Source organism: Anopheles darlingi, chromosome 3, assembly GCF_943734745.1.
Source record: "Anopheles darlingi chromosome 3, idAnoDarlMG_H_01, whole genome shotgun sequence".
Taxonomy (NCBI): Eukaryota; Metazoa; Arthropoda; class Insecta; order Diptera; family Culicidae; genus Anopheles; species Anopheles darlingi.
This window is the reverse complement of record NC_064875.1, coordinates 62537042-62554541: the sequence shown is the minus strand read 5'-3', so window position 1 is coordinate 62554541 and position 17500 is coordinate 62537042. Positions and strand designations below refer to the sequence as shown.

At 50.5% G+C, this 17500-nt stretch overlaps 2 protein-coding genes across 2 annotated transcripts in view; one reads left to right on the top strand and one right to left on the bottom strand.

Moving 5' to 3' along the window:
• Positions 1-2352: 2352 nt before the first annotated feature.
• On the top strand, positions 2353-7866 carry LOC125955688 (E3 ubiquitin-protein ligase MARCHF2-like). The gene is made up of 7 exons (XM_049686830.1): positions 2353-2384; positions 5925-5975; positions 6818-6952; positions 7145-7208; positions 7357-7506; positions 7643-7704; positions 7794-7866. The coding sequence occupies exons 1-7, from the start codon at positions 2353-2355 to the stop codon at positions 7864-7866; spliced, it is 567 nt and encodes a 188-aa protein (XP_049542787.1).
• Positions 7867-10314: 2448 nt separating this feature from the next.
• LOC125957246 (zwei Ig domain protein zig-8-like) overlaps positions 10315-17500 on the bottom strand; it is a 16745-nt gene continuing 9559 nt past the window's right edge. The window contains exons 6-9 of the mRNA XM_049689808.1: positions 14277-14396; positions 13968-14070; positions 13052-13149; positions 10315-11706 (exon numbers count right to left, since the gene is read on the bottom strand). Coding sequence (XP_049545765.1) covers positions 11384-11706; positions 13052-13149; positions 13968-14070; positions 14277-14396 — 644 coding nt within the window. The 3' untranslated portion in view covers positions 10315-11383. The remainder of the gene's footprint in view (positions 11707-13051; positions 13150-13967; positions 14071-14276; positions 14397-17500) is intronic.

The following is a 17500-nucleotide window of genomic DNA, read 5'->3' as shown; positions in this document are numbered from 1 at the left end:
TTGAAAATCTTGAAGTCTTCAAATGGAGCAGCAGCAGCAGCAGCAGCAGCATGTGCTGGCGTGGACGAAATGAAGGAGTTCCCTTCCCGTTTTATTATAAGAACGCCATCATTGGAGCACACATTGTGCAGACACACACTGGTTCTATGGTGGCCCATGATTCATCCAGCGAATCATGCGCACCACACTCTCTCGTTCTCACTCTCTCCCTCTCTCTCTAGCCGGTCTGCGTCAGACGCTCTGTCTCTTTGAAGCAGTACCGGGGCGAGACCTGGCACGCCCGCGCCCCTAAGTGTACGAGTGAAAAATGGACAGCTACCGGGGATGAAGAATGGCTGCACATTACTGTAAAAGCTCGCTCTTCAAAGGTGCTAATGAATGAAAGTGGAGTGATATATGAACCGAAAGTGAACCAAGAGAGATAGAGAGAGAGCAGAAGTATTTGCGAATCCAGTTGGGCGTGAATCAGATGGCAAGTGGGGGGCCACGCCCGGCTCATTATGGAATGTTAGCACCTCTTCGGCGCACCCGTTTTGGCGATGGTGAGTGAGCAGGATTGCTTGCAGAAAGCTTGTTAATTTGTTACCACCAACATACCCATCCGCCAGAGCGGTTAAGATGGCTTTTAAGGGGGCTTTCGCGCCATTAAAGAAGATAATAATCTCGCACTCCATAGTAATCCCGGTGGGCGAACCGAGTGTTTGTGCGGAATTGAGTTTAAAAGGTACCGCCGTATTGTTGTCGCATCTTCACGAAAGGCTTTGCTGCTGTTTGGAGAAACTTGCATGCAGCTTCAGCCAACAACCAAGAAACCATTTCAATAACGGTAAGGGCAGGTGTATTCTATTACATTCACCTTGGTGGTGCCTGCTGCTAACCAGACCCGTATCTTAGCTACCGGAAGGCAATCGGTTACTAAGGTTGCTACAGTTTTTTTTTTGTTACTATTCACCACATGTAGTATGGCCACTCATAACACAAGACCCTCGTATGGTTTTGATGTTAACGAGCAATATACTGGGCATTTAGTAACAGGGTTACCTGCCATGGCGCAGGACAGACCCTCTCGGCTCGAGGGGTGGGGGGAGGGGGTCCTTTGTACATCATTTCCGCCGCAAACCGGTTGCCGGTGTGTGGTGTTTGTTTTGCTCGACCATAATTTACGAGCCGATGAGACAAGATGCAATGAATGCAAACTGCACCAATGCACAAACCGCAACACGGAGCGCATGGTAACCCCCTAACAATGAGGAAACCGGGCGGTCCCACTTTCTCTTTCTCTCTCTCTCGCTCTGTGCGACGGCCTGCTCTGTGCCAGCCAGCCAGCCTGCCAGCACCAATGCATTCGAATCTTCAACGCCATGGCCGGTGTGGGGCTTCGAATGCTGCTGCGTTGCGGTGCGCACACAAAGGTACAGCGAAGGAAAACCGGGTAACACAAACCACGACATACTTTCCTACTGGCTACAATAACTCCCGCACATGATGAGTATGAGCACTTTAAAACCGTACCGCCCGCACCCCGCAGACGTCTTTGCCGACTCGACCGGAAAGCCCGGAACGGTAAGACCTTTCAAATGCACGAAGGAGTGAAGCGAACGAGCAGGCAACAGAGAGAACAAGAGTGGGACAGAGCGCTGGTAGCGGAAGGAAAATTTATTTTGCAATTTGTGCAGAGCAAAGAATTCTGCTTCCGAAGTGCAAGTTTATTTCCCCATTTTCCTTACGTTTGCTCCACACACACACACACCGCAAGCAACGCATTATGCATGACACGCCGTACGCACCAAACGTGTGGCGTGTGCTGAGGCTCTTCTGTATGTGGAGCCCTCGCCACCGCAACACACAGGCACACACATACACACACAGACACAGAGACATGTGGAGTGGAGTAGAGGCTGCGGTGGAGGCGCCTCTACCTTGCACACGTCCTTAGGCATCACCAAACGAAGCTATTCAAGTGCAAAATAATAAGAAATGGTCGAATACACGGGCTCGGCAGCAGAAAGTGTGCGGTTTTCGCAGAACTTTGTGTAAATCCATTAGATAAATTGTGCTGTGCTGTGCTGTACAGTGCTGTGGTATGTGTCGGTGCGCGTAACGGTAACGGCTTCGGTTTCTACGAACGATTTCCCGGTGCTCCAAGGACAAGGCGGTTGGTGCGATATGGAGCTATGAAATCAACTATGACTATATTTGGGGCATCGACCTAGGTCAATGGCTTCTGCGATCCGCTCCAGGGCATGATGATGTTGATGTAGAGTGCGCTATCTTTGCCACTTCTGTGGCCGCTTATTTGGCTTTTTAAAAACGCACACCAGACCCAAACATATTTTTCAGGTCCCGCTCAAAATGATCCTCAACTTCAAAGCCCTGAGCTTTAGGTTATGCCACAGTCCATGTATAACAGTCTTGTAACGGCAAAGTTTAAGTAAATCCCTCACCCAACGATGATGATCGCGTAAAGGTTGTTGTTTTTTCTGTTTAATTTCAAATCACTCACAATTTGCACAATTTGCCTTCTGCAGAACAGCAGCAGCAGCCTCCTCTAGGGTGTCTTTTTGGGGCTTCTTAGAGCCAGGCCGCTTAGAAGGTTCCACTTTTTGCTCATTTGTTGCTTCTTTCTCGGTACTTCTTCGTAAGCATTAGCAGCTAAATTCGATAGCGAAGCAGCGGCGCAGTGCGTGGCGTGGCCGACGTCAAAAATGTTTTCAAGTTCCTCCGAGAATTCAATTTCTCGCTCCGACCGTGCGCGCGGCACCCACCTCCCACGTTATCCACGCATCCGGCAGCTGGTAAATGATCCGACAACATTCTGTGTAGCCCGAGCCGATGTCTGCTCAGCGTTACTCGCAGGATAAAGTATCATGTGTCAAATCAAGATAATCTGATTAACATGGATCTGAGCTGCGACTCCGAAGCTACGGAGCCATCTCTCGGACCAATTTTGGATTTGTTTCACATTTTAGCGCATGGCCATTCGTCAAACATGAGCCGATGCACAGTAGCCAACAGCCAGCGCATGAAAAGCAACTTCCGAGTGCGGGACCCTTCCGAAAGATGGTCCGCTCGGTGCGTCTGCGTTGGTTTAGCGCTAGCAGTGGCGAGCGAGCAGAAAGTGAAATCAACATTTCATTTTATCGTTATGACATTGCTTTTAAGCTCCTAAGCTGTGCGGGTTATCTGCTGGATTGTGCCGGTCCTTTTCGGGTGTGTGTGTTTTTTTCTTCTTCTTTGTTTTGTTTGTTTCGAAGCCAACCGTTCGGCTGTCACCGAACCATCACGCTATTATTGCTTGTTCGCAAAATTGAACCATTTTGGATTGTTGCGAAAATTGAATTTCTCCTCTACGGTTCTGACCTGCCTTGGCGTTACCCGCGTACAGCGAAAGCTCACTGCGCGTCTATACGCTCTGCTCCGGTGGAGCTAATGTAATTTCCGGAAATTCAGCCGAAATCGATCCGATGTGGATGAAATGAGTAGCGTGAGGAATTGATTTTTTTTTAAATAAATTGGATTACCTCTCTTCTTCGAACCTTGTTAATTAGTGTTTTTTTTTATATTTCGTTTTGTTGTATCAGCAAACGGCAGCCTAGAGAGTAGAAGTACACAGTAGTTAATTGCATTTTTGTTCAGTTATGTTGCAGATTTGAATAACGCTGCAAAGCCAATAATGTCCAACTATTCTAGGACAGACAACGCTGCGCTATTTCAATCATTACTCACTCCCCGAGTCGGATTAAATTCTTTCCACAAATTGATAATAATAAACAGCGAGAGAGATAGGGATTCCTTAAAGTGTCACCGTTATAGCAGCCCCGTATCTCACCCTTCCTATCATATCATGCACCGCATAACAATCATGTTACGAATCCACTGTGATGGCTCCTCACGTGTGGCATAGTTGCCGCAGGATGGCAACACAGCCCCACGTGCACTTCAGCTATGCCCTTAACACAACACAAATTATGTTTTAGGATGCTAATTTATGTTCTTCCGGCCGGGGCGGGCGGGGCGCTGATAGCACAGCTACCATCGGGCGACCCAGGAAACTCTTCGGAGAAAACAATCACCGTTACCTTGCGGGGAAACCGGAAACCATGTACGCTATTTGATTCCTGCAATCTTGCCAGGAAATTCCTTCCATTCCGTGGACAACCTCCTTGACAATCCTTGTATCCACTAAGCGTGTTTTCCTCTTTTGTATACTTGTGTATGTGTGTACGTGTGTGTGTGTGTGTGTGCACTGTGTTTGTGAGCACTAAAGGCACACAAAACTAACGTCTGAAGTCAAAACGCGTCGCCCCTTTCGCCGCTTCGCTCGATGATTATAAGGTTTCCCTAGCAAAATCCAATTAAGGAGCTCGCATTCCACATGCTGCAAAAGGTGTCAAGTCGTCGGCGGAGACGACGCAACGCAACGCCGAAAACCAATTACTGAGTCATACGAATTATGTTCGTGGATTTATTTGCCCTCGTTCCTTTCGCGGGTGGAATTTTCTTAATGGCCGGGCCGAGGCGATGCTGCTACTCCGAGGACCGTGTACATGTACCATAAACCCGCTCCGGCTGTCTCGCATAAGCTCTTTGTTTTAAATCGTTGATGATGCCGTCACTGAAATGCAGCACAACATGGTACGAAGCGACTATTTGCTGTATGTGTGTGTCTGTTTGCGTGAGTATGTAGTATAATGTTTCACTCTCATGGCACGGTAGCCGCAACCTCCTCCTGGCAACCGATTGCGAATGGCATCAGCTCCCGAAAATCGTCAATCCTTTCGTAAATCGCCCCGAGCCTTACTTCCACATCTGACCGTAACAATCAATCAAGGCTGTCAATCAATCACGAACAACAGAAAGCTATTCCGTAAAAGCCGTCGACTGTAGCGTTAAAAATGATTAAAAATGTTGCTCGAACGTGATTCGCCGCTACGCTTCGCCTCATTCAACACGCGGCGCAAAGCCCTCGTCCTGGTCTTTGGGCAGCTTAGCAGATTGCGCCCAAAAGGCCCGCCCAGAAATTTCATTTCTTAACTGTCGAAATATACTGCCAGACCGTACTCCGTAACTAGCACACTCTGGAAGCTGGAAGGAAAATGGAATCGATAAAACTTTGGCCGGCCGGTTTTCTCGGAAGGCGTTTAGCAAAAGGGAAGCCGACGAGATGGCCGATGGCCGGGTCAGTTCTGCCCGAAACTATCGTTTCGGAAGCTGTTGAACTGTCCAAACTAATGAAGCATTAACATTGGCCCATCGCGCCGGCATTCATCAGATAAGTTGTGTCCATTATGTGGAAACTTGTGAATTTATGTGAACTGATTGAGATTGCACAACGGGAAACCACATTGAATGCTTCTCTTGTTGCTGGCACCCATTTAGCTGAGTACTAAAATTTAAAAAAAAGCGATTCACCAAAAATTGCGACCCTTTACCGGACCAACCAGGCAACCTGTGCAACCTTCTGCTGCACATTAAGCCAGCGAAATGGTCGAGAGCAAGCCAGCCACCACGGTTGACATCAAAGCAACCGTTGGGTTAAAACGGTTTCCACCAGCCGCCACACACACACACACCCGGCCTCTGACAGTCAAATTACGTACGCGCGCGCGCGCTCGCTCGGTCGCTCGCTCGCAAATTGTAGTATCTGTTTGGAAAATACCTTTTTTGGGTCGCTGATTTTGCAGAAACAAATCTGGAAACAAGTTTAGAACTTTTGCGTCACTCTCGAGGGAACTGCTACCGCTGGTGGTACCAACGAACGCCGTACGCCGAATGCAACCGAAGGATGAAGGAGAAGGAGAAAGAGAAGGAGAAGAGGAAGAAGAAGCGGAGCGAGAGAAAGCAGGCTCCGCATCGTCGGACGCGGATATCTCGCGGAACGGTTCCGCCTCGCACTGCTGCATTGACGGATTGCGTACGAGCAGCAACGATTCCGTCGTTTGCCGAATTTGTCAGGGCTCGAACGAGGAGTTGAGGTAAGGAAGGGCAAAGGGAAAAGAACTATCGGTACTCCCAACCGGCCTCCCCCCCCCCCCCCCACGCTGGGTAGTGCCGACACACTCGCTGCGGCGATTTCATTGCAGCATCACGGCACCGATCACTCCAGTGCACTCTGTGGTCAGCATAAAAGCCATTCGCTTGCATATTGCCACATGCAAATTATCTAAGCATCGAGCCGGTCGCTGACTCCCGGTGCTGCCACCCACGGTTCGATCACGGCAACGTTCGCTTACCGTTTATGCCAGTGGCTACTCTGATAAATTAATCCCGGGGCCCTGTTTTCGCAAACACCATACATACGTGCTGCTGCTGCTGCTGCTGCTGGTGAGGCATTACGAAACTGCTGGCATGGCAATCGAAATCGCACAAGCACGCTGCAACGGCGCTGCATATGGTTCACCTTTTGATGATATGATTTGTTCGGGATTAGTTTTCATATATCGATAGCAAATTCAAATAAGCCGGTCCCCGTGTGTGTGTGTTAACAAACCCTACCACGCAAATGATTCAGAGTTGATTAACTCGTTCGGTCTGCACGATCAGAGCGAGGCCCTTCCCGAGTATAGCCCATGTTATCGGTTTTGCGAGAACATATTTCAGCTTCAGCTACGGGCCAGATTTTGAACCGTCCGGTGGTCGATCCTCTTCTTGAGGTCGTGGCACACGCTGGATGCTCCATTTCCGATGCCTTGTTGTGGTGTGCTGTGTACTGCGGGCGGTGTGTGTATCTAATTGAATAAGTAATGAACGAGCTTCTGGGTAACATACTTTTTTCATGATTCTTTCATTTCTCAAATGGTATTTGGATGAAATTAAGACTGGTATCGCCCTGCCGCTGCAAGGGCACGATGAAGTATGTCCATCTGGAATGCCTAGAGGTATGGCTGAACCGTTCCGGCCTTGCTCGGTGCGAGCTCTGTTTGTACCCGTTTCAAACACACGAATCACTAAGGTAGGCTCACTGGGCTCACTGGTAGGGCAGGTCGGGCGGGTAGCACAATGTTGTGGGCGGCCCCACCACGAGCCTGAAGGGGCCTGGATCAAAGAGCCGCTTCGCAGCCGGCCCAACGCTACCAACGCAACGAAGGGGAAGGAGTAGAATTATGCGTTCGCTGTCTATTTATGCGTTCCATTTCCATTTCAGATATGGATGCTGCGAGTCACTGTCGGTGTGGTACAGTAACCCGGACAATCGTAACCTTTTGCTGGTATGCTAACCGCTCGTGGCATCCGGGCATACCGCGGTGGCCTCTGGGTGCCCGGGAATGTTTTACTTTTAAAGTTTGTCCGCCATACTCACCTCCCTCTCTCTCTCTCTTCCTTTTGATTTCTTTCTTTCATTTTCCCGTTCGCCAGTCCGATCTTATGATTTATTTCATCATGTCGTTAGTTTGCGCTATGCTTACGATGGTATGTCTGCTGGTGTTACGCTTCCAAGCCTTCGAACAGGATCCGTTCGGTGAGCAGGTCGCTAAAACGGCGGTCTTTTCTTTCCTCCTGCTGATTGTAAGTCACCAGATACCCTTCCCGCTCCCCCGGGGGGAGGGGGGAGCAACCTCCGGCATCGAACGCTTATCCGATTATCCCATCGCTGGCGGGAACTTCCTGTTTCACGGTTGTAACCGTATTTCTTCATCCACAGATTCTGGCCTACATCGGTAACGTGCTCGTGATGGCACGGGATCACATTTTCCCCTGGTATCGGTAAGTGAAGGCCAAATAGAGCCCAAGCCACACACAATGACAACCTTGTCAGCATCTCCGCTTCTCCTTCCTAACCCTCTTCTTTGTAGCTGGTGGAAGGCGGCCAAATGCGTTCGGCTCTCCCGGCTAGAGGTTATCCGTTTTCCCATCGAAACCGTGTAGCTGTAAGCTGGCTAGCCCGGCTGCTGGCAAGTAGATTGGGATTTTCCATTAATGAAAGTAACGAGACGGAAGGTAGATCTGAGTTTTCGGTGAAATCTTCGTGGCCGGATCCTCGACGAAAAGTGGAAGTATGATGCTCTCCAGCAACCCAGCACTGCACTGCTTGGCCTGTGCTCTGTACTGTGTGTGTGTGTGTGTGTTTGTGTGTGTGTTTGTATATTTTCTAGGAACATTTTTTTTTTCAAAATTCAAATTTCAAAATTTGCCTCTTCACGCAAAAGCAAACTAAAAGAAGCTCAGCTCGTGAAAACCCGAAAACTTGTCAACCGATGGTCCTGTGGTGCCCGGGACCGAATAAACGCCGCGACAAGTTGGTGGATTGGTGCAAAACGGCCGGCGCAAGAAAATGGAAACTACTGCATTTGCTTGTGGCACTGTGGAGGTTAATTTAAATTCAACCATCTGCCGAGACATTTTCAATTTCTCGACGCCAATCTCACGCGATGGCGTACCCCCTCCCTTTGTTGGGAGACGCGGAGTCTAGTGCTGGCTGGCGATTGCGATAGGGTCGTCTCTAAGGGGCTCCCTCCACCCGCTCGCTGCGCCGACAGCAAAACAACAAAGTTTTGCCAGCGCCAGAACTCACCAAACGAACACTACACCGGTGTTTGTCAACTTTGTTTACAAAAGAAAAACAAAAACCACCGATGCATATCTGGCGCGATAAACGATGGCGCTGCGGCAGAGCCGAGACAGAAGACAAGCCCGCTCGTGCACTCCGTAACTCCAGACCGGCTAAGGAAGACGACCAAGTGGCCGGAGAGTTACTGGAGATAAAATGATTAAATTATTAATCTGAAGTCAGCCAGCAAACACCGGGACCACCACCACCACCGCCGGGGCAACGCGCGAAGGCAACGCTCGCTTGAGCTCGTAATCTTTTCACTTTTGCTACGGCCAACCAAATCCCGGGTCCCTTAAATTATATTAGAGGAAATGACAACGGACCGATGCCCAACAATCTCGCATTTGTCAGTGCGTCCGAGTCCGAACCGAACTGTTTTGCTGGGTGTACCTGTTGATAAGCCCCAAAAGCGTCCTCCACTGGAGTGGCCCGGAGTGGAAGAGCGCGTAAGAAAATGCGAACCCAGGTCCTGACCAGACCCAGAGGGATGGGAAGAAAATATTGGAATATTTTTGGGACTTGGGGCTCTTCACATTCTTCCGCTCGACCGAACATCCGCTTCCGGTGCGCTCGTTACCCGCCCCCCCGCCGGGTGGGGTTGATCGACGGTTGGACGGAATGGTATCGGTTGGGTCCCCTCGGTCCCCTCGGTCTCCGCGGCCCCCGCTCCACCGTAGCTTCCGGCCAATCCAATGTTCGCTTAGGCGGCAGATGACTGCTGGGATTTCCGGTGATCGAAAGGACCCTGTCGGGAGGAGAATAAATTAACTCGAAGACGCTGCTGCCGGAGCGCAGATTGCCGTATATTTAATCTCATAAGGACGCTGAGCCATGCTGGGGCTAGGAGCGCAAAGGGGGGGGCACTGAAATATGGAAGAACAAACCCCAAAAGCCCAGCCACCCCAGGTTGTGCCGCTACCACTGCCGCTGAGTGCTGATTTCGCATTACCTTATGGGATACAACCAGTTTTGCCAAGACTTAATTAGCTCATGCAACAATAATCAGGCGTCCCGTGACGATTGAAATTCGAACTTCCGCTCGGGGGAACCCCGGGTACCCGGGGATCGACGGATGGCTTACCGTCGCCGCAGCAGCAGCAGCAGCAGCAGGAGCAGCGCCAGCCGGTCGCTAGGTTTCTAGGAATCTGTGGTTTGCCCACAAGACAAAGTTGATCCGCCGAGACCGGGAGCAGGGCAAAGTTTTACACGGCCCAGTGATTATCGATAGCGAAGGCCACCAGGCCAGACCCAGCCAGGCCGGGTTCCATGGTGAGATGATGACAAATTAATTAACTATTTTAGCACTGTATCGTGCGAACGGATATTTTAGTTCGCTTCTGTTCACTTTTTTTCTGTTGTGAGGTGAGGTGAGAACATCTGTGGTGTGCCTAACCGGCCAACTAGTCCGGTCGCCCTAGCGACCGACCTGAGACTAGCGGGAGTTTTGACGAACGACGATGGCTGCGGTGTCCGGAAGCTGGCTGAAGTTGCTGGTCGTCGATGTGGTCGTCGTCGTCGTCGTCCGTTGTTTAACACCGGATGCGCCTACCAATGGGCATACTTTGGGGCAGAACAGATTCTCGAGCTCAGCATCGAGCTTGAACGGTCAAAACCAGGTAGAGCTTTCTTTCGGGAACAACAACACAACAACCAAAATAATCAAAGCAAGCAGATCATTCACACCGTTCGCAGAGGGTTTCATGATAAACTGATTTGTCTCAACGTTCAGCTCACTTGTTTTTGTATTTTCCAACATGGTTCCGCCCGCTTCCGCGCTGTCCTCGGGACACGACGTCACATACCTTTGTGTGTGGGTGTGGGTTTTTTTTTTTTTTGTTAAACAATCAAACATCTGTGCTTTTGAGCCAATTCTTCTACCCCTTTCTCGCAATTGTGATGCATTCTACTGCATCGGAAGAAGGGTGTCACTATTGAGGAGTGTAATCTCATCCCCTGTCCCTTCTACCCTCCTCTTCCTGCCACGCCACTTATGCTATGCTCGACGTCGAACGTCGTTCTGCACCCAGAATGCGTCCGTCCGCCTCTATTGATGTGGTGTAGAGTAGAAAAGAAATCATACCATATCTACTACCCCCCCTCGTGCTCTCTACCTCTACATCTCCACCCTTCGTTTTTGTTTCCTGGTTCTCCTTCCATTTTGGATATAAGTCGATCTCTGGGCCCCGCCGGCGCAACCATCGGTGCGAAAGACTTTGCATCATCGTTTTGCGTTGTGATTCCTATTCAGGTGCGCCGTGCCAGTCTTGGGCTGAATGGTTCCAACGTTTCATCGCCTCCTCCCCCCCCGGGGGAGACGGGAACGGCGCAGAAAAGTGTTGTTGTTACCGGACTGTTTGTGAGTGTGTATGTGTGCTTCGGTTCTAAGGAATGGGGAATGATGAGGCTCTAAACTCTCACTAAGAATGTGAACGGTGTGTGTCCGTGTGGGTGTGTGTGATTTTTTTTAACGTATCCTCTTCGGTCCCTCTCTATTCACTCTACGCTTCATCTAACCTGTACAGTAGCTTCTATCGTTCCGCTCCGCCTATCCTCTGGACAGAGGGAACAGCGATAGTAGCCCTAGAAGTAGTAGTAGTAGTAGTCACCGTAATGGTACTAGTAGTGGTAGTAGTAGTAGGTAGTGGCTTGAAAAAGATTAAGGTGAGGATGATAAGGTGGATGAAATGGCGCTGCTGTTGTCGTGAACAAATGAAGAACGAGAATCCTCGGAAACTCGAACTACTACGCCTAGCGACCGAACACCGACCGTACTACCGGGGGTGGTGGTGGTGTCCGGGTGGCGTTTCTATGCCGCCGGCCATCGGCTTCATGTTAGCTTGGATAAGCGTGAAAGGTGTGGGTACTGCAGCAAAAAACGATCGACACCTCAGATGAACCATCCAAACGCGGCCCGAAGCATCGGCAGCTGGAAGGGGCATCGTCCTTCGCTGCCTCCATCCGTTGGCTGATAGCTGCCCGGCCAGTGTGGGGCCTGTGCGGCGCCGTCGCTGCCTCCTTCCGCCCGCTACTGCTCCGCAGATGTGCTTGCATTAGCACGAGAAACGATAAAAGGAAGTATAAGGTGTGCACCAGCACCAGCAGTGGCCGCGGGACCGATGCTGCCGAATTGTGTTGCATCGCCGCCGGGTGCTCTCCTGCAATGAAAAGAGCGGCAGATATAGAGAGAGGGAGAGAGAAAGAGAAAGGAAAACGCCGTGGGAAAGCGCCCCGTCCCCCGGTCCGGATGAGGAATGGGTTTTGTTTGCATGTTTCAATGGATGGACTGTTCTTTCCTGTCGGTTTTTTTTTCTTCTTGTTCGCCACCTCACCACACCCCACCTCTAATGTTTGTCCACCGCATCGCCCCCTCCCTGCCGGAAGCGGAGAAATTAAATTCAATTTCTCGATGTTCCACCATATGTCCACAGCCGCACACACACACACACACAAAAGCGCGCGCACAGGGTGTACGTGTGATCGAGGTGAGGAGAGGCACGCTGGTAGCAGAAAAGCAGGAATCATAACAGGATGTGGACCTAATCGTGTTGCGCGTGTTTTGACAAACGACGACTGGGAGTTTAGCTTTTTCTTGATTTAATATTCTCCCCTTGCACTAGCTGTGGTGGCCGTGTACGTGCCTCTGTGTGTGCTCGCGCTTGTGTGCTACACGTGCACGGCGTTCACCGGTAAGCTACGTTGCTAAATCCTTGCTAAACTCGACATCGAGTAGAGTTAACTAAGTTTACCGGCCGGCAAGCGGCCTTTCAATTCATCCGGAATGTAAATTTATGCAGCTCCTACACCGGTCCAGGCCGGAGCCGTTCAGCAGTGGCGAATGGTTTTTGGATTAAATGTGGTTCATATGTTGGGCGCAACGTTAACGGCAACATCTCGATTTGAATTTGTAACATTATCTGATGCAAATATGAATATCAATTAAACATTTAGATACGGTCAGTGATACGGCTATCTACTACAGACCACCCCCGGAGGGGCGACATTGACTCTTGCCTAAGGTTACAGTCTGTCCAGGAAAGGCTCTATAATACACTCTGTAGCTCTTTATAGAATTTCAAGCACCATTAAGCTTCATTTGACCATATTTGGCTCAACATCAATGGACGGCTCGCTGCTCTGTCGCTCGAAGATCACTTACGCCTTACGCCGGACTATCGTACCTTGTTTGATGTACCTGCAAGGTGTAGCACTCCTTTACCCTGTCGAAGCCCTATATAATCTACTTCCAGTGGCATATAACAAAGGTGCCAGCTGCACCACACCATCACCGTAATGTGATATCAAGTCCATTGTAATACCATCAAGCGAGCGAATCAAATTCTAATGCGGCTTTTCTTAGCCACCAACAACGGTGCTCGGTGCAGCCACCGGCTGCAGATGCCAATGTCTGCATCTTCCAGCACATATTACGAAAATGATGACGAGTTCATTGAGGTGTGAGAAGGTGGAGGGGCGGACGAAGAGAACACTGAGATTACTTACCACTAATTACATGAGCATACACGCTTGCAGATTTGGCCATTGTCGGTACGCAGGTATAGTTCCCGGTATCACTCTGGATCGCACGCTTTATCCTCAGTCTACCAGCCAACCAGGATCCCAGGTCCAGGTCGAGGATGGTGTTTTGCACAGCACGCAAACGGACACATAGACGATAACGATGATAGCAGAGGGGGGGGGGGAGAGAAATGACAAACGGAAAAGGGGAATTAAATTGAAGCTTACACACACACACACACACACAGGCACACTCGCTTTCTTGCCCGCAAAAACCTCAATTTCACAAAAAGCATCGACAATTCAAAACATCGCTACAGAACCAGAGTTCGCCCATCACCCAACTAGCCAAGCAAGTAAAGGGTCCCAGCAAACCCAGTAGCAGGAGCAGCAGCACCGGCAGTGGCCAATACATCCAACTATGCACACCGTTTCACAGCCGGTTGAGCAAACGGTACGGTAACGCGGACAAGACATCCGTCCAGCCGCATCGTTCTCCGCCCCTCGATTCCATGGACCACTGGAAACCACACTGCTCGTTTAGCTGCTATCTACTTCATGATTTTCTACGTCTCTTCGCATTGGGACCCCCTTTTTTTTGGGGGGGATGCGGGGGGACTGGGGCGCAACGGTAAGCTGCTGGATTTGCCCTTCTTTGCTTTGGCTTTGGTTAGGTGAAGGTTTGGTTTGGGATTCGGGCTGTTTCGTGACAGACCGATGCTGCCCTGCCTAGGTCCTGTCTGGTCCTAGTGGTTGAGCACCATCAGCAGCAGCAGCAGCAGCAACGACGACGACCTAACGAGATGGCTATCGTTTCGTCTCGTCTAACGAGTGGCCAACCAGGCGTGTTACCTTTGGGGGGCCCGGTGAATTTCGCGCCTCAATGCACATTTCTTATTACCTGGACGTCAGCACATCTGTCCAATCTGTTTCGATGGAAATTCGTCTGTTTTCACCCGTAAGAATGTCGTTTTCCTGCGTGGATGGCTCGACGAGCGTGTTTCCTGGAAGTGGTCACACCCAGAGGACCCCCGGGGATCAAACGCAAGCAGCCCAGGTCCAGCAGCGGATGGGGAAGAAGAGAGAGAGCAAAAAGTAGAGCAAATCGGAAACATCCATGTATTTTATCATTGGATTGAACTAAGTGAAGGAGGGGAGAGACGGAAAAAAAGTCCTTTAAAACATCGAATCTGCTCCTTGATGTACTTACCCTTGTACCAGAAGACGGTGCCGAGCTCGTGCGGTCCTTGCTGTATGACACAAACCAGTGTAATCTCGCTGCCCGATTTGATAAATATGTCCGACGGTCCCAGCACTCGCGCCCGCAGCTCTGCAGCCCCGAAAGGAAAAAAAAATGCGAATGGTTTCGAAATATTCGAGGAATAGAAGAAATGGAAAAAAACAAAGCACACATGGATGTCAAGCGAATGTTCCTTGTTATCGTTTCACGTCTGCACGAAAGTGAAGAAACTCAAGTTATAGTTTTATTTACACACACATTCTATACGCTTGGCAGATTCTTCCCGTCATGTCACTCTTTTTGTCTCTCTCTCTTTGTCTCTCTATGTACACCCGCAAATGAAATCATTTTGAGGCTTGCCAGATAAATACTGTCACCCCGGTGACGGGACTCTCTCTGGCGAACGGAAACGGAAGAAAGAAAGACGAGCCACGAGATACACAGAAGTTCATAGTTTTCGTGTACGCAAGCCACCCCTGACAAATTCGCCAGCAACACCAATTGCAAAATGTGTGTGTGTGTGCGGTGCGGTGGGTGTGTTGACTTTCCTATCGGTGAGAGGGTTCCTCTTCCGGTTCCGGTGGCCACCTTGGGCCCCCAGCCTAGCCCAGCAGGAATTGAATTACGAGCCCAAGTGGAAAGAAATGCTACCGGTTTAAGCACCACGCCACACTAACGCACTGAACGCTTTGAACGGCCACCAGTACGTGTGTGTGCGTGTGTGTCTGTGTCGCCGGTAGTGCCGGGAGTTCCTATCGGGATCGACCCAAACTTGCCACGGGGCCCGTGGACATCCGGTGGTGATCTGCGATTCCATCCATTTTCTCTCTCTCTCTCTCTCTCTCTCTCTCTCTCTCTCTTTCTTTCTCTCTGCTCTGCGCGGGACAAAACCGTTTATTCAGCAGAGCGTGACAGAAGTTTCGGTGGGGGATACAGAAAAAAAAACGCAGAAACAAAAAAAAAGTCCGGCGCACAACGAAAACGGAGTATAAAATGGGATCGGATTGGGATCCCCGTTCCGCTGGGAGTCGCACGCTCGCACTCTATGCTCTCTGCTCAAACGGTCGCGTGAACGGAATGCACAAAATAAACTGGTGAAAGAGCGGAGAGGGGCCACGAGCACCGAAAACGCCTTTGGCAAATATTTATCTGAAACTTCGCTCAATTCGCTGGGCCATTCAGAAAAGTATGCATACCCCCGGGGGGGGTGAAGAAGGGCACCTGTGACAAGGGCAACAAACCCACGGCCACCACCACCGGGTGTACCGGATGACAGCCGAATTCGCGCTAGCTGGCTGGCTGGCTCGCATGCCGTCTACCGGCACCGGTATCCTGCCCTCCGGGGCATACACTGCATGATAGAGTTGGCGTATTAGGGGTGGTGGGTGGGTGGTGCTGTTGTTGCCAATCCTCCATGCCCCCTCCATGGAACCTCAAATGGCATTCCATGTTTGCCATAAAACTTACGTCATGATTTTGTTTGTGAATTTATTACGCGTGAAGCACCGAACATCAGCACCGGCACCCGAAGTACCAAAGAGGTAAGGCGAGTGCTTCCTGCTGCTGCTGTTGCTGCTGCAGCACCCCAAAAGGAGGGACCGTTGGTACGATTATGATGATGTTTATAGAGACTCGTGCAGGATATCCTTCTGTTGCAGCTTGGACCGCTCGGTGTGAGAAAGGTTATCGTAAGGGTCTAGTGATGGATACTCTCTCTCTCGTCTCGTGCCGTTCGCCTCACTCTATTTCCTCTTTTAAACAACCGACATTCGAGCTGCACAAGCCTGATGAATGCCAGTATTTAGTGCAATGGTCCTTGCCCCCAGCGGGCAGGGATGTTGTAACGATTCCACAAATCTATTAATGGGACACTTTTTCGGTATTAATACGTGTAGATTTGTGTGTGTGTGCGGCGCACACAGTGTGACAGTGTAAGTAACGTTAGCTGAACTTTATTCGACTAATCTCCATTAACTCGGTAGCACCCGGGATTAGCAAGCCATCCATTTCCGGACCAGAGAGAGAGAGAGAGCCAGAGAGAGCCAGAGAGAGCGAGCGAGAGGGACCCCTTTGTCTAAGCCGTTTTAACACCGGAGTGCCCGATTGTCGCACTGACCCGTAATGGAGCATGCTCATGTTCGCTCGAGAGCCGGCGCTACAAGACACTTAAAAGGATTGAAACTAAGCCCACCTCACAGCGACAGCAGCAGCAGCAGCAGCAGCACCAGACAGGCGTGCCTGGCTTTGATATCAGTACAGCACGCAAACACGGATGGCCAATGGGGACAATCCTCGTTTGTGGAACCCCTTCCACCGTCCCTTAAAAAAAGGAGGGAGAGACACCAAACCCATGCAGCATCGGGACGAAAGTCATGCTGTACCAGACCGTACCGAAACACTACACTACACCGGGCCACCGGGTGGTCCAATCTTCCATCATGAAGCAATTAACATGATGCGATAAAGGACACCCCCTTTACCCAGCGAATCCAACCAACTCCCAGAGACCCCCTCTGGCGAGGGAGTGAGCTGCACGCCGCTGTTGATGTTGCGTGCTGTACGAGAGTTGATACCGGGTCCCAGGTTCCGAGCAGCTGAACCAAACCAAAACCGAGGATCGTACCAGGGACCGAGTTGTTCGTTTGTGAGCGAAGCGAATCTCTGTTTCCCAAATAATTTTAAAATAAATTTTTGCACAAACCACCGCCACTGCCACCACCGCTACGGCCAGTGGTGGCTAACCAGAAGTGAATTAGTAATTAGCTAGCTGACGCCTGGCCTGGCCTGGCCTGGCCTCGGGTTGCCGTTGATGCAACCAGACCACCACCACTAAGATTCGCAAGTTTTCGGCGAACAATTGCGTTGTTTGGTGAGAGGGGCAAGCAGGAGCGACAGGAAGGAAGGAAGGAAGACGTGGAACATGGCAAAAAAAAATCCTTTAAAACTAACTAGCTAACTAAGCCAATCGCATCCTAATGCGCAGCACACGGGCCAATGGCAAAGTTTCCGGTTCTGGTTTCCCCGGTAGAACCTGGATGCTGGACCAGAAACCTTCCAGGGTTCGGATACTCTGCACTGTGGCGGTGTGTCCTTTTACTGGCCGGCACAACGTTTGGGGCCAGACCAAGCCGTCGAGGAATTTCAACTTGTCAAAAGTATACCCATCCTGGTGCCAGTTTAAATTGGCTGCACTT